At 38.4% G+C, this 16,118-nt stretch overlaps 1 protein-coding gene and 1 long non-coding RNA gene across 2 annotated transcripts; one reads left to right on the top strand and one right to left on the bottom strand.

Moving 5' to 3' along the window:
• Positions 1–629: 629 nt before the first annotated feature.
• inhbab (inhibin subunit beta Ab) lies at positions 630–12,199 on the bottom strand. Its single transcript, XM_067453858.1, has 2 exons — positions 10,263–12,199; positions 630–2,723 (listed from the first exon to the last, which is right to left on the bottom strand). Exons 1-2 carry the CDS (start codon positions 10,669–10,671, stop codon positions 1,921–1,923), a joined length of 1,212 nt encoding a protein of 403 aa, XP_067309959.1. The 5' UTR covers positions 10,672–12,199; the 3' UTR covers positions 630–1,920.
• Positions 5,100–10,319, top strand: LOC137090115 (uncharacterized). Its single transcript, XR_010907822.1, has 3 exons — positions 5,100–5,223; positions 7,211–7,326; positions 10,184–10,319. It is a non-coding gene; the product is annotated as an uncharacterized lncRNA (long non-coding RNA).
• Positions 12,200–16,118: the final 3,919 nt, after the last annotated feature.

The following is a 16,118-nucleotide window of genomic DNA, read 5'->3' as shown; positions in this document are numbered from 1 at the left end:
GACTATGTAAAATGGAAAACCACAAACTTATAATACATAATGGTTTGTGACTTACACTACTGTTCAGAAGTTTGGGTTAGATAAAAAAAAGAAATGAACACTTTTATGAGACGTTAAATTGATTAGATGTGACAGTAAAGACATTGCATGTAATATTACAAAATATTTATATTTTAAATAGATGCTTTTCTTTTGAACTTTCTATTAATTGAATCCTGAAAAACACAAATGACCACAGTGTCCACAACCATATTAATCCACAGCAACATTAATAATGATAATAAATGTTTCTTGAGCACCATATCAGCATATTAGAATGATTTCTGAAGGATCATGTGACACTGAAGACTGGTGTAATGATGCTGAAATTCAGCTTTTTCTAGCACAGAAATATATATATATATATATATATATATATATATATATATATATATATATATATATATATATATATATATATATATATATATATATATATATATATATATATATATATATATATATATATATATATATTATTCAAGTAGAATACCGTTATTTTAAATTGCCAAACTATATTGCATTTAGTGTTGAAATAATGGTTGTCATTTGGACTGGTAAACACACACTGTTAACTTAATCCAAAAATGTGAAGTTGTACAATTCATCTTTAATAGTGAAGCAAAGAATATGCTGCAAAATAAATTAGATATAAAACATGACAAGCACATATTTTGATTTGTTCAACATACCACCATATGTTGCATAACTCTACATAAAACAGATCAAGTTCCTTTAGTATCTTGTACTTTGAACCTGGCAAAGCAGATTGCCATTGCCAAGATATTGTTTCTGTCTCTCTTTACTGAATGTCTGTTGAGAACAACGTTTGAAGGCTAGGCTTCAGTTCAGAATCTAAAACCTTTGTTATACATTGGTAGAGACAAACACTGTCGAAACATAGTATAAAATATCTTAACATTGAGGCTATTTCAGGGGGAGAGAAAAAAGAACAAAAGAAAGTTATTTTATGTGCTATATTAAGTTAATGGTTTGTTATGTTGGCCATACACTGTTGTTCCTAATTTAAATAAATTGACAGAGCTGGGCATTCTGTTGATTTGCTCTGAGAATGGGATGTGTATGGTCTTTGGTTTATTACGTCTAAGTTCCAAATGCATATGGTTCTAGACTCTAATATGGCAACTGGAATGTGGCCCATAATGCTCTGGGGATCACATGTTACGAATGTTGGCTTAGTGCAAATTTATATTACTTTTCATCAACATTCAGAATGTTTAGGAGAAAAATAATAATAATAATATCTTAATAATAATAATAATAATAGGTTAATTATAATAATAGCAATAATAATGTAGTTTGGCTGCAGCAGCTGGTCAAACTAATTTTTGTTCAAGTATTTCTCATAAAAAGAATGAAATAAAAACTACTACTACTGCTTTTAATATGTACTAAAAAAATAGTTTTTTTGTGTGAGAGGGAAAAGGGAGGACAATAAAAACATTAAACAAAAGCTAACAAGACAAATAATAATAAAAAAGAACATCCAGTAATAATACTTGACTTGCATAGAGTTGCATGTTTTTTTTCTGCTTCTCAGAATATATAATTCCACACTTCAAAATAAGTCTCTTTATTGCAGTGCAGAGAATCAGGGCTGACACTTTGACCTATATGCACCCGTTCCCTCTCAGTCTCTGTCTCCCTTCATTAAAAAAAATATATTATGCTTTATTCTCCTCCGTCATTTTTATATGAAAGTGCCACGAAGACCGCTCCAATAATTAGTCCTATTGGAATGGTCTGGAAACAAATGGGTTGCCCGAGTTTGCAGCTCAGAAGTTTGTGAACACAGAACGCCAATCCTCTGATATGTGCTTCGTACCAACATTTAAGTGTTTGTTAGGAGTTCATGGCATTTTATGAGCAGCCACACTCTTCCACTATCATGTTCTGGATGTCTTTCTTAATGATCTTCTGCTCTTCGTTGTAGTAGAGCATGGACATGGCCCGTAGGCGTGTAGGCACGCAGCACGACTTGATGTTGTTAAAGGGGCTGTACCCGCGCATCCGATAGTGATTGATGACGGTGGAATGGAAGGAGAGGGCAGAGCCTGTGATGCTGGCCACGTGGCTGGGGCAGTCACCCTCGCAGTAGTTAGCGTGATAGCCAGACGGAGCGATGATCCAGTCGCTCCACCCGATGTCCTTAAAGTTGACGTAGAACTGCCGTTTACAGCAGATGCGGATTTTGCCGTCGCACTCCAAGCCGCGCTTGCTGCGCCGGTGCTGGTGCTCCTCGGCTGGCTTGAGCACGACCATGAGGAAGGGTCGGTGAGACTGTTCTCTCTCCTTGCCTTTGTTGCCCTCTGCAGGCACCAGGATGGGCACGGCACCAGCTTCGGCACACAACGGACAGGAGACACGGAGACTGAGCAAACCGCTGTCCCCGTCCAGCAGGGTCTGCACCGTGCGGGGCACGGGTAGCGTGTGCCAGCCGCTGCGTCGTGTGTCCACAGCCTTCTCTGACACCACCAGTTCCTGGGGTCCGTCGGAAGAGCCTGGATCGACTTTGCCATGCTGCAGGAGCTGAACGGACACCTTCCCCTTCCCTCGGCTGCCTTTAGCGACCTTAAGAAACAGCCACACGTTGGCCTGCTCCACCACGGACAGTGTATTGCCCTCCTTAGAAATGTCAAATTTCATGACGTCGGGGGCATCTCCTGTGAATGAAAGACATGAGGCAGTTGGTCAGTTTTAGTTTGTTTTTTACACATGGTATGTTATGCTGTAAAACCTAATCAGTTTATTAAAGGGCTACTTCAGCAAGTAGCATATGGCTTTATATCAGTAGAAACCCTGGAGTATATTCAAATGATCGTGCCCCCTCCCCCCTCATATCCTCCTGAGACAAGATTTATGCATTTTATTTTGAATTTTTGGCAAGAAGCTAAAGACTACAGCCAGTAGAGGGAGTTATTTCCGCATGTTTTCAACCATGGGCAGTGGAAGATCGCACTCACAGCTCAGCTCGCAGCTGCAGGCATTCATGTAAACGAAGCGGCCGGCGGAGCAAAGTGAGTGTTTCAACTTCTCAAATTATTTCCTATGAAAGTTAAGCTTTCAAAGGCATGAACTGAAAACGCGCCAGACAGAACACGTGCTGTGAACGACTGCCGCGGACGCGCTTACCTCAGCTCTCATCACGAGAGCTCATTCAGCTCATTCATCACGATGAATGTAATCTGACTTCTGCAGCGTTTGTGCTGTGACACTCGCGCGGTGACTCACTCATTATATTGAACAGACACGTTCAGTTTCTAATTGTAGTGTCTGTTATCCAACTGAACGGATTTTATGAAAATGAACGTGGTGGGGAAAGTGATCCATCCAGTAATCCAGTAGCGGAGGCTTTGGGAGTGGCTTCGTAGGGCAGCGAAAAAATAAAATTTTCAAAAATAATTTCACATTTCTATTACATTAATGACCCAGTTTAAATACAGATTCATCTTCCCAGCTCTGACGTACCGCTATTAGTGGCACGCTCTGTTAGAGCCACCAGATGAGAGACTGATTAACAGAATCGGTGTACATAATGCCTTCTGTAGTAAACTGTCTTTTGGTGAGACACCATCTGCAGTCCTTCGTCAACACCTAGACCCAGTCCATTAAAAACATTTCCTGCTCCTAAAATCCTGGCACTCCATTTGTGTACATAAAGCATGTATGTTATGACAAGGCCCTTTTCTATAACTTGCACAAGACTGTCTGCTATATGCCAGCTCAGCATCAGTAACCACTGCTGATTTAGACGCAAGATATTGACTCTCCTAAATGACCCCTCCTCAACAGGACAGCTATTAATTCAACCATTTAGTCAACGTGTCCGCATTAAATAAATCCTTTTATCTGATATAAAGGATAATCAGCATGGCTTTCGAAAACCCTTTTTCTAGAACTCAATCTTTTATGCTCGTCAATGTGTCACTGAGATATCTCTCTAGACAAATACGGTTGCAGGTTTACCTTTACTCAGTCATCTCATATGACACTGTATATAATAGTGAGCTATGAAACTAAAGAAGGGTCAATACAGTCAGTTCACACAAGACTAGACCATTTTTTTAAATTGTTTGTCTATAGATGCACTAGACTGCAGTCTTTGACATTGTGATGAGTCTCGAAGTCTCCAGTCTTGAACTCAAGAGCAGTCCCTTATGCATTTGTGCTGTGATTCTCTTGATATTATGAAAATCTGTCTGGATGAATTACTATTTAAAGCTCATGAAAGCCTCTGAGATATTTGAGTAACTTTACTGGACAGTCTGTTCTCTTCATTGAATCTCACATTGTCAGAAAACTCCCACGAAACACTGAATGGACTTAACACATAACCAAAAGAACTATTTTTAAACCTGGAGTGTGTAGTTTGGATGGTAAAATAATTTTGTCCTATTCCAATTTAATATGCAGATACAACCATAGCCGTTGATTCACCCCCTCAAATATAAACACTGAGGCTCAGTGGGGCTTTCAAAAACCAATGGCATGAGATCAGGGCGAGTTGCTGGGAACATATGGTGTTTCACCTTTAAACTGAAATGAAAGCCAATATTCCCTTACTCTGTGGATTAAGTTGTCAAACAGATCAGTGAACAATGCAGTGCCACCTTACAAATGTGAATCTGTTTGAAGTTTCCGTTATGCTCCCAACTGGTTACTTTGTCAGTTGCAACGCCTTTTTTGAATTTCTTTGAGAGTTTTAGAAATTCTGGCAAGTAATGAAAAATCAAGAATACAGCTCCGTAATTGCAGGTCAATGGGAATGAGCAATCCCATAAACATTGTAGAAATACTGCAGATGTTTTCTGAGAAGGAAACAGCACAGCACTGGTTTTTATTTGCAGATGAATGCGCCTCTCTCTCGCTATCCAACCTGATCTCTTATCAGAACACCTCTTAACTCGAACAAGAGCCGCAGTGTGTGACCAGGTATAGAGAGTTGGCCTTTCTTTCCATATTAAAAGGCAACTGCTCTTCTGCCAGTCATTTGGTTCCTGAGCAAGTCTTTTACTGTAGTTCTGTTGTCTTTCTTGTAGGTTTAAAAAAAAAAAACACTGCCACGCGTCTCTGAGGTGACCGGGTCTGGGTGAGGTGGACACTTCCGAAGCATGTTGGTGGTACTGCAGTTTCGGGGCAAAGGTCAACTGTGCCCGCTGTCACGTAAATCAAACTGAATTATTCCTCTTATTTGTACATTCTTATCATATTGTCTCTATCCTTTATCTGTTTTATATGTTGACAGTTTGCTATAGTGTCTGTGCACTGATTTATCAAGGACGAGATTTGTTTTGAATATCACAAAGTTGCATTTATATAATTTGGGTATAATCTGCTTTATGCAGAATGAGTGTAACTAGTTGAACATCTAGAGTATCAAAGAAGATTAAATGATTTTTTACTTAGTGTTGCATTCATGTCTTTTAATAAATGAAACACTGCCAAAATACTTGATCACTCGGTAAACGTTTTCTGATAATATCTGGACTAAAATAAAGTGTTCTCAACTTGCTTTTTTTTCTTTATCTACACCAAACCAGATACAAACTAAATGATTGACCTTTATTAAACTAAAAGCAGAGGTGGAGAAACTACACAACTTCATTACTCCGTTACAAGTGAAAGTTGTAAAAACAGATATAAAGTAAAGTAAAGAAGTATTTGTTTTCAAAATTGCTTAAGTATCAAAAGTAAATTTCCTTACAACTAAGTTAAATTAATTTTAATACTTGTATAAAAGTTACAAAGCCCTTTACAAAGCTGGTGTCATTTTAAGGCCGAATGCACGGATCCAATACACTGATACACATTTAATATTCTCCCAACTGTTTATGTTCACTTAAGACATAATCAACTTTGTTTATGTGAATACTTGCCAAAAGGAACATTTTGACATCAGTCATCTTCCATTTTGCTATGAACTATAAATCTGTGTTTAAAAAAGGCTGGGAAATCATTGAACTTCACATGATCCTACAAAAGTGATTCCTGATAGGCTTTCTGCAAAACTCCAAACACTTTTTAAAGAAGAAAAAAAATCATCCACTGACTTTCAAAGCTGCTACAAAAACGACTTGACTTTGAGGACCTAGATATAAATGTAGTGGAGTAAAAAGTACAATATTTGTCTTTCAAATGCAGTGAAGTGAAAGTAAAAAGTTTCCAGAAAAACTAATACTCAAAGTACAGATACTCAAAAAGTGTACTTAAGTACAGTACTCAAGTAAATGTACTTAGTTACTGTCCACCTCTGACTAAAAGCATCATAAATCAAGACTGTTTAAATAAAGGCACATTATGTCCTGCTACAAACAGACCAACTCTCTCATTATTGTTTTCTTTTCTGAAAAATAATGCAATTTAATTTTAAAAATAAAACATTAAAACAATAAAAACATTTATTATTATCAATGCCGAAAACAATTGTGCTGTTTAATATTTTAGTGGAAATAATTATATATTTTTCAGAATGTATTGATGAAAAGACATTTTAAAAGAAAAGCATCAGACTAAAGCAATTCACAATTGCTGTCAGTCAGATCATTGAATTACTTTAGAAATAGACTTCAAAATCAGTTGCTTTTGTGTTTAGTTTAAAAAAGCATCCACCCAAAACTTGTGTTAATAAGAAGCCTCACTGTAGTTGGATATATTGTTGTACCAGGATGTAAAAGTGATATCACAGTCCCCAATCACTACAACAATCACTTGATGACCGCAGCACAAAACATATTCTTCACATAATCAAGTGTTATCTTGCATTTACCTATAATAGAGTCTTGCACGGCATTGTCTTGTACAATACACAAAGATATCACCTATCTGTCCCCTAATAATGAAGCCTATGAATCGTCAGGAGACAGGGTTTACACAGGGGTCAGACCAGGAAATAAATAGAAACATCCCTCAGAGTGAAACTTTAAGACTCGCTGTAATGCGTCTGTCAACTTAGCAGTTTCAGGAAGAGGCAACAAGCCAAGCTAACCTCACCAGATCAGCAAACCTTTCCGAGATCCAGATCGTCCGTATGCATGAACAGCTACTATGATTGTTAATGTGAATTCTTTCAGTGTGTCAATCTCACTCTTATTCCATACCTTCAGAACTTTTTAAGGGCATCACAACTGCTATAACCTTTTATCCTTTCCAGAACACCTGGCACTGGAATGTCAGCAATGGGACGGATCCCCCAAAAACCTGTTCAGAACAAGGACGATTGTGTTCCACAGATAAAAGAATGTCATACAAGTTTGGAACACCATGAAGGTGAGTAAATAACTATATTTAGATTTTTTTTTTTGCTAATTTCAAACTTTTGACGAGTCCCCGTTCCTCCAGTCTCATCCAGTATCTGTGTTTCGTGAATATACTTTCAAAGAAACCCGACCATTCCACACACCAACAGAGCAGCCCAGAGTAATTACTGGGCCCCATATTTTGATGAATGGAGCAATTATGGCCAGCTAATAGCCCTGTGGGTTTTGTATGGGATCGAACCACCCCATCCCTCTCCCCCACTCCCCGGAGCATCATTAACACCCCTGCAATCTCATAAAGGCTCTGAGGGGCCTTTTTTAATCTTATGTTCATTCAAAAGGTCTATTTATAGCATCAAGGCATTATGCACATTTATGCAAGTAAACAGGCACAATAGACAGCGCCGTCAAACGTTTGCTGGCTCCTTCTTGCACTCGATGATAGCTGCAATTAACGAGCTACGGAAAACATCCCATTAAGCCTGTGTGGGACTGTTGGTGGTCAATCTGTGTATAAAAATCAGGACTGCCAGTCCACATCATGGACGGTGCTGGTCTAAAGATAGGTCAGCCTTGTTATCTTTAGAAACACTGCTATATTGTTTTTGCAAAAAAAACAAAAACCTAAAGCTATGAGATTGGCCCGCTTCAACCATCCGCTTCCGTACCCCATTCAGACAAATGTTGTTAGCTCTTTTTTTTACAGCAGTGTCATGCTGATTTGTGGATCAGTGACATTGTTATAAATAAGTCATGAGGAACCAATTAAAAATGGAATGTACTTGTGGATCTTCCCATCCCAGACTTAGTCTATTGAACCAACTAGGACGTAGTGTTTGTTAAAGGCGGCTCAATTCAATAAGGAAGAGTATTGTTTGTGCCATTTCTGGGTTTTGTACCAAACAATCGTTAAAAAAAATAGATGGCTGTCTATTGGCTACTCTATCATTATACAAATGACACGTGAATAGCATATCAGGTCACCAGACACCTATTTTAGAGTCAAAAAGCTCAACATTAGTGTTAATTTGAGATGTATGACATTTAAATTGAGTGATACTGTGCGAAAAAGACCTCCACATGAGTGTTCACCCAAAATGAAAACCTGCATGACTTTTTTTCTTCTTTTTGATAAACTTTTGGGGTCCCAACAACATTGGACCCCATTAACATTCTTCAAAATATTTGTTGTACTTTGCACAAAATAAAGTCATACAGGTTTGGAACAACATATGAAAAGTAAATGTCAGGTAAACTATCCCTAGTTAGACTTTAAGTGAATACTTGACGCAGTTTGGAGGCATACCATGATAAGGTGTCATTCTGATGCTAAATCGCTCCCTCTACAGTGTCCCGTTGCTTGACCGAACTGAAGATGTTTAAGTGGCTAAATTCATTAGCTGTTAATAGGGGCATCATATCCTCATTTCATATCAGTAGCGCGGCGCAGTGAGCCTCCTGCAGCAGAACACAGTCGGAGTGTTAATACTCCACAGCTGCAGCACATGTGTTCCCCTTAAGATAACTCTCCCTCCTGCAGACCTCCACTAACACCTACCTGAGTGCTTTTAAAAAGCACTCCTTCGAAACAGTAGTCTGAGTGGAGCCATTTGTGGTGACATCCACTGTACATCATATAATACTGTAAGCGTCTGCGGTGCATATATTAAAAATGGAAACCGTCAAACGGACGGTTTCAAGCATAATGGGGTGAATTAATCGACAGTTTGAACGATTAAAAAAATTACCAAAAAAGTATGTTTTTATCCATTTCATCCTAAAGATAGAACAGTCCTACTTTATAATAACATGAAATAATGCAACATTAAACATTATATAATACTTCACAGATCAGTTTAAATTGAATTATATCAAATGTATGGGTTATATCTTATCATAAGTTTCAATTTTTAACATTAGTTAATGCATTAGGCATCACAAAAAAACAGCATTTTTCATGCTAATCTATAAATGGACTATTATTCAGTTGTTAATTCAAAATACATGAAGATACCTTATGCATCAAGCAGTTAACACACTGAACCTTATTGTAACGCATTACTAAAATAAACGTGAAAATTAGTGTACAGTAAAAATAGTAATATTATATTACAAATTAAAATAACTATTTTCTATTTGAATATATTTTTAAATGTAATTTTATTCCTGTGATGCAAAGCATCATTACTCCAGTCTTCAGTGTCACATGATCCTTCAGAAATCATTCTAATATGCTGGTTTTGGTTCTCAAAAACATTTCTAATTATTATCAATCTTGAAAACAGTTGTGCTGCTTAATATTTCTATGGGAATTTTGATGGCTTAGGATGCTTTGATGAATTGAAAGATCAATGAACAGCATTCATTTAATGTATTAAAGCATTTGTTAAATATAAATCTATTGTAAATGTATAAATGTATTTACTGTCACTTTGATCAATTGAATGCGTCCTTGAAGAATAAAAGTATTCATTTCTCTTTGTTAGTCTCACCACAAATATTTGAATGGTATCCTTTTTCCACAAAAGTGTTAACCAGCACAAACCATTTTCAAAATTGATAGGACTAACAATAATAAATGTTTTTTGAGCGGCAGATCAGCATATAAGAATGAGTTCCGAAGGATCATGTGACTCTGAAGACTGGTGTAATGATACTGAAAATTAGGCATTTAAATGTATTCAAATAGATAACAATTATTTTAAATTGTAATAATAATTAACCAATTAAATAAATGCAAAAAGAGACTTTTTCAAAACCTTTAAAATTGTAGTTTCCAAACTTATATAGTAATTCAATTTATATTGGTGGCGCCAAGGTTTCAAGTAATAATTCACTACTTGTCACTTCACCATCTTGCTCAACAGGTGAGAGTTCATCACTTAGCACCACAAACAGGCTATTAATGTCATCACGTATCCTCATAAGCCACTAAAGTGTCCTCACCTGGCTCCGCGAAGGTGATGATCTCAAAGGGCTGCTCCTCAGGTTGCTCTCGTTCCCCCAGCCCTCCTCCGTCTTCCTCTATCTCCACCGTGCCGTCCTCACCCACCCGTCCCACATGCAGCTTGCGGATGGCATTGAGCAAGGCGGCGCGAGGCACCGGGTGCGTGACGTTCGGCCGGGTATTCAGATGCAGCATGTTTAGGATGTGCCTCTTGACCGCCTCCACCATGTCGGTCTGCTCTTCTGAGTCCTTCTGCCTCTGGGCTAGAGCGCAGGACGGGCAGGGGGTCACGGGATCGTCTGGCCGCCCCGCACCTTGAGAGCCGCTCTCGGCCGGCGTGGGCGAGCAGCCCCCCGACAAACAGCCAGAGAGCAGCAGCACCCCTGTCACGAGCGTGAGAGAGGACATCCTGAGTGACGGCAGACTCACACCTCTTTCCTGTTCTGCTCCGCGGCCAAGATCAGTCACTGCGCTGGCTTGTTCGTCAAATCGATACGGAAAGTGGGAGCCAGTCCAAAATAATCCTTATCTGAATGGAGCGGTCATGGTGATAAAAGTTAAAGAGGGCTGAACGAAGCGCTGCTGGTCCTCTCTCTGGGCTCCTCCTGCAGGTTGATGAGCTCCGGGTTGGCGTCCACACAGCAGAGCTCTGGAGAAACCTGACGATGCACGGCTGCCCGTGCCGGAGTTGAATGGTTGAGTGGAAAGTGGGCAGGGTTAGACAGTTCTCTGACTCTTTCTTCAGCACTCTCTCTCCCTCTCTGGCTTCTCAGTGTTTGTCCCCTCTCTCTTTCTCTCTCTGTAATTATACCTTCCTCCTCTTCATCCCTCCCTCTCACTTTATTACAATCTTTCTCACTACTGACTCACTGACTTTTTCATCTCATTCCCTCCCTCTCGTTCAGTGACTCCTCCAGTGTACCATTTTTTTTCCTCCGGAGAATCTAAGTTGCTCATATGCACACTCTCTCTCTCTCTCTCTTTTTTCCACTAATCATTCATCTCTCCAGGCATCAATCCGTCGGCACCTGTTGTGCAGGCTGGCTAACTGTGTGTGGTGGAATAATCTCATGGGGAGGGAAAAGTCGAGGGTTCAACATGATTATCATGGCTATCTGTGTGCATAACACACGTGTAAACACACAGAGCGACTCATTCATGCTCAGTTAGACACACGCAGCAGGGGAGGGTAGAGAGGCAATTCTACATCAAATGAAAATTGAAAATGCCCAAAACTGTTTTATTTAATATTCAATCATTCAACCAGGAAAGGACAGGCGTTTATAATAGGGGTTCATCTATTAAAATGTTCTAAAAAATACTACATTTCTGCCACTGAACCTAGAATGTTACATTATTTAGATTTGTTTTTACATTTCTACATGTCTATATCTATAACATTATAGTGATGCATGGCAGTGACATCACTCGACTCCCTCTTGTGGTTATAATGCATACATTCTCTATCCTTTTTCATTATTTTAAACAGATATCCTACAAACAGGAAAGTATGACGTATTTTTTTTTAAAACGGAGAACAATTAAGAGAAATAAAACCCTAGAAAGTGATTCAGCACAGGAATGTTCATGACTGCAGAACAGACATACCATAGCGTTTCTCCAGATGTTTGTGGAGTTCAGACCTCACGCCTCCAGAGGCCAATGAGGGCTGTTAGTCGACCACAATGTGTGTATGTCAGACAGATGCACGCTGGTCCATACATGTGTCTGCTGGAGCGCATCTCACCTTTCATTCCTTGGCTCCTGTGAACAAGCATTACTCATAGAATAACTCTCTCTGTCCTGAACTTCAGTTTTAAAAACCCTCTATCATGATGGCTGAAAGTGAAAAGTCAATAGCGGCTGAGCAAGTGTTTTACATTTTAAAGGGGTGATTGATTGCCCCTTTTGACAAAAAATAAAATAAGTCTCTGATGTCCCTAGTGCGTAAGTTACATTTTAGCTCAAAATACCCCACAGATCATTTTTTTTTATAGCATTTGAAACTTGTCAATCTTTGAGTCATTTTCAAATCAAATCACATTTTGGAAATGTTTTTAAAGGAAGTGTCACCGAGGCTTCCTTTATTTGATCAAAAATACAGTAAAAACAGTGATAGTTTGAAATATCATTACAATTGAATATTTTTTTAAATGTAATGCAATTTCTGATTTAAAGCTGAATTTTCTGCATCATTACTCCAGTCTTTAGCATCACATGATCCTTGCTGAAGAAACATTTCTTAATATTATCAATGTTGAAAACAGTTTAACATTTTTGTGGAAATCGATTAATTTGTTGAATAGAAAGTTCTTGTTCATACATGGTAAATAACATGGTAAAGACATTTATAATCACAATTATATTTATTATTTAATGTGTCTTTACTGATTAAAAGAAAACATACTGACCCTTGATGTTGTGCCTAATTAACCAATACTTCTTATTTTGATTTAAAAGTGTATTGTAGACACTGTCAACTATTTCTATTTTGAAGTAGGGCTAATTAATTTTTTTTAAAACTCAGTCTAAAAGAGATTCAACCAAAAATTAAATATCTATTCCTGGTCTTGTTAACACTTAGAAAGGAACACAACACTTCAATAGATCATTCTCGACTCTTAAACACTTATTCTTAGCATTGCCACATGTTCGCCTGGGCAGCGTGTGTGGTGAGTTTGCTATTTCTGAAAGGTTCCCATAAGGTGGTGTCATCACACATCCTACTGCCTGCCATGCCTCCTCTCTCTATAGATGACACATAGAGGGACTCTGGGAATGAGTAAGACAAGCTTCATCATCTGTGCATTCTCACGTGTTTCTACTTCTGTATCGTTTTTCAAATGCGTATATCATTCCTTCGATTGCTTTAATCAAGCCTCTTTTTTTGGTCTTTCCACATCTGGAATTAAGAACAAAAATAACTTCTCTTATAGTTTTCAAAAATGGCTCTATACTGTAGTATTTGTGCTCGTGTTTTGGTATGGTGTCATAACTATGAGTCTAACGGTGTAAGAGGCTTTAAGGAGTTGGTGTGTGAGTGAGTTTTGGCAGGATAGTCCTCACCCACTACTACACTTCTGTATGAGTCAGGACCCGCTGAGTGACGCTTGGTACTGATGGTAGGCGGGATCCCTCGCTCTCTCTTCATCATTTACCTGCTCCACCAGACGCCGATCATCGCCAATGAATCACCTGCAGTCATGTTTGCAACTTTCACTGCCAACTGCCTCTGCATCTCCTGAAGCAATCACGTTTTTACATGTGTCCGTGAGTTAGTCTGTCAGAATGAGTAACAGTTAGTTTTCCTCAAACTTCTTAAAGTCCTTGTAAACTTACAATGCAATGCTAACAGCCGGTCATTTTAGAAATTTTACTAGCTAATCTTATAGCACATGAACACTACAGAGGTAATTTGTTTGATGGTTGACATATTAATACTTTTACTTGGCAAGGATGTATACAATACATCAAAGGTGACAGTAACGACATTTAATGTCACTAAAGATTACTATTTCAAATAAACGCTTAACGCTAACGTTTTTATGGTTTCCACACAATGTCCAACTGTTTTCAACGTTGATAATTATAATAGCCTTAATGTTACTTCAGCACCTGATCAGCGTATTAAAATGATTTCTAAAGGATAGCAAAACTAGAATATGAAAAAAGGCTTACCAACCCCAAACTTTTAAAAGGTATTGTAGCTAAGCACTTGTTACTTTACCACCCACAGCAAAATATCTTAATCTCAGGAAAGTATACCTAACTATACCTACCTTATAACCATAATGCCTAATAAAAACAATGGGTAGGCATGTATATCCCATAAAGCTCCTTAACAGTTAAACACACCTCAATATATTAAGATATTTTGAATGTTTCAACTGTTTTTGTCAATGAGGTCAAATTGGATCCCACTGACTTTCTTATCGACGAAAACATTCTCCAAAATATCTTATATTGTGCTCCACAGAAGAAGAAACAAATGTTTGGAACGAGCGAGTAAATGACAGAATTTTTATTTTGGGTGATCTATCCTCTTTGTGTACCAAGACGAACTGTAGACTTAGGCCCCAGCAAACTCGTTCAAGCTTCTGACCTCCCTATAGCATGGCTTTCATCTAAAGCTGTCATCGTGTCACTTGAGTGACTAGAGTCTTCCTTTCTAATGAAGGTATCTGTACTCTCCCTTTTTCTGTAACTTCTGTTACTTTTATGGGGTAGGTTAGTGTGCCTCATGCCCAACCCCTAACCCGGAGGACCAGGTGTTTTCCTTAGTCTGGCCCCTCTCTTGAGACCTGTCCGGTGGAGTTACACCTATTAAGGACAGAGTCATAAAGGCACACAAATCTCTCCCTCCACGTTAAGGTGACAACACAAGGGGGAGATGACCTGACCAGGTAATTGTACAGGTGACGTATGCTAAATTAAAAAAAAAAAAAAATGATGTCCACGTAAGATCACTGCAAACACTCTAATATCATCCAGCTCACCCCAAGGACAAATGTCTCAAGCGGTGACTCAAAAGCTCCTTTGACTTTTTAAAGCACTTTCAGTATGATTTTGACTCCAGCAGTTCCCACTTTCCCGAGGCGAGCTGCTAATCTATGCAGGTGATGTCACAGTGTGGGGAAGACTTTCATTTAGTGCTGAATCAGAGGAGACAGAGAGGGAAGCCTCTTCGTGTTTGCCTAGTCTAAATGTGGACATCCTCCCCGGCAGGCGAGCGGCTGATTCATACTGCTGTTTAAACGGAGCGCACCAGTAAATGTTACGCCATTGGAAGTGGGCTGTGGTGTATTTTTGAACGCTTATCACGAACACTCATCACGAACGCTTGTGTGAATGCAAATTTGAAGCCCATGCTTTCTTTGAACACATGACCAGATTCCCATGGGGCGCTGCAACTGTTGAGAGAAAAACTATGATCCATATTTGCTTCCAGCAACAGTTCAAAACAAAGAGTGGAATTTCTCCTCGTTAAAATCTCTGGGCTCCAGACAAACAAAATGACAAAAGTGCCATCGGCCCCTAAAAGGGAATGCGTAGGAGCCAAATTAGCTTCTTTTTGTTTTTTTACTTCAGTTGATAAATTACGGAATCGCTCGAAAAAGATGGTTGTTCATTACATAAATTATGTACATTCTGTACATTAACTACACATTTTCTTCACACTTCTGATTCAGACTATATGTGTTATGTAAATCAGTGTTATTTTAGTATTATTTATAGACCATTATAGTATTTATTAATACTTTGATTTTAATTTCAGTTTGTTTTTTATAATTTACTGTTTTCTATTTCTCCATTTCTTTTTAGCATTATTTTATTCCAGTTTAAGTACATTTGAAGTTGTAAATAAAATAATACTTAAGTACATTTTACAAGAATATACAATGGCACTTAAGCCTTTGCGTATAATGCAATATAAAGCCATTTATAATGTACTTTATAATACCATATATTCATAAATAATTGTAATTATATTGCATTATACTTTCTAAAGGTGTAACAATGCAGATAAGTATTGTAATGTATTATAACTGGTTACAATTATTCATGACAATGTACAAGGCATTATGTAATTTTTACGTCTAGATGGCGCCTATTCAAAACAAAGATGTAGTTTGATGACGCCAAGTTTGAGCGCAGAATCTTGGGACATGTGGTTTTCACCTCACAGTTGGTGGAAAAGAATTGGGATAGGACTCATGGCAGAAATCGTGTTCATGGATGCAGTTATTAACGTTATTGTAGTATAAAGCAGCAGGACCGAGTGTTGAGGGAGCTGAGCAAGGCCACTGGAGCGATTGTTACGCAAACACGCCTCACGAGCAGCGGGACTTTTATTA

The sequence above is a fragment of the Pseudorasbora parva genome, chromosome 9 (genome assembly GCF_024679245.1).
Source record: "Pseudorasbora parva isolate DD20220531a chromosome 9, ASM2467924v1, whole genome shotgun sequence".
Taxonomy (NCBI): Eukaryota; Metazoa; Chordata; class Actinopteri; order Cypriniformes; family Gobionidae; genus Pseudorasbora; species Pseudorasbora parva.
The sequence above is the reverse complement of the archived record's forward strand: the minus strand, read 5'-3'. Positions and strand labels throughout refer to the sequence as shown.

Coding starts and splice junctions, on each gene's coding strand:
- inhbab (XM_067453858.1), bottom strand. CDS start 10,671: ATGTCCTCTCTCACGCTCGTGACAGGGGTGCTGCTGCTCTCTGGCTGT. Junction 2,724..10,262: donor CATCACCTTCGCGGAGCCAG/GTGAGGACACTT, acceptor TTTCATTCACAG/GAGATGCCCCCGACGTCATG.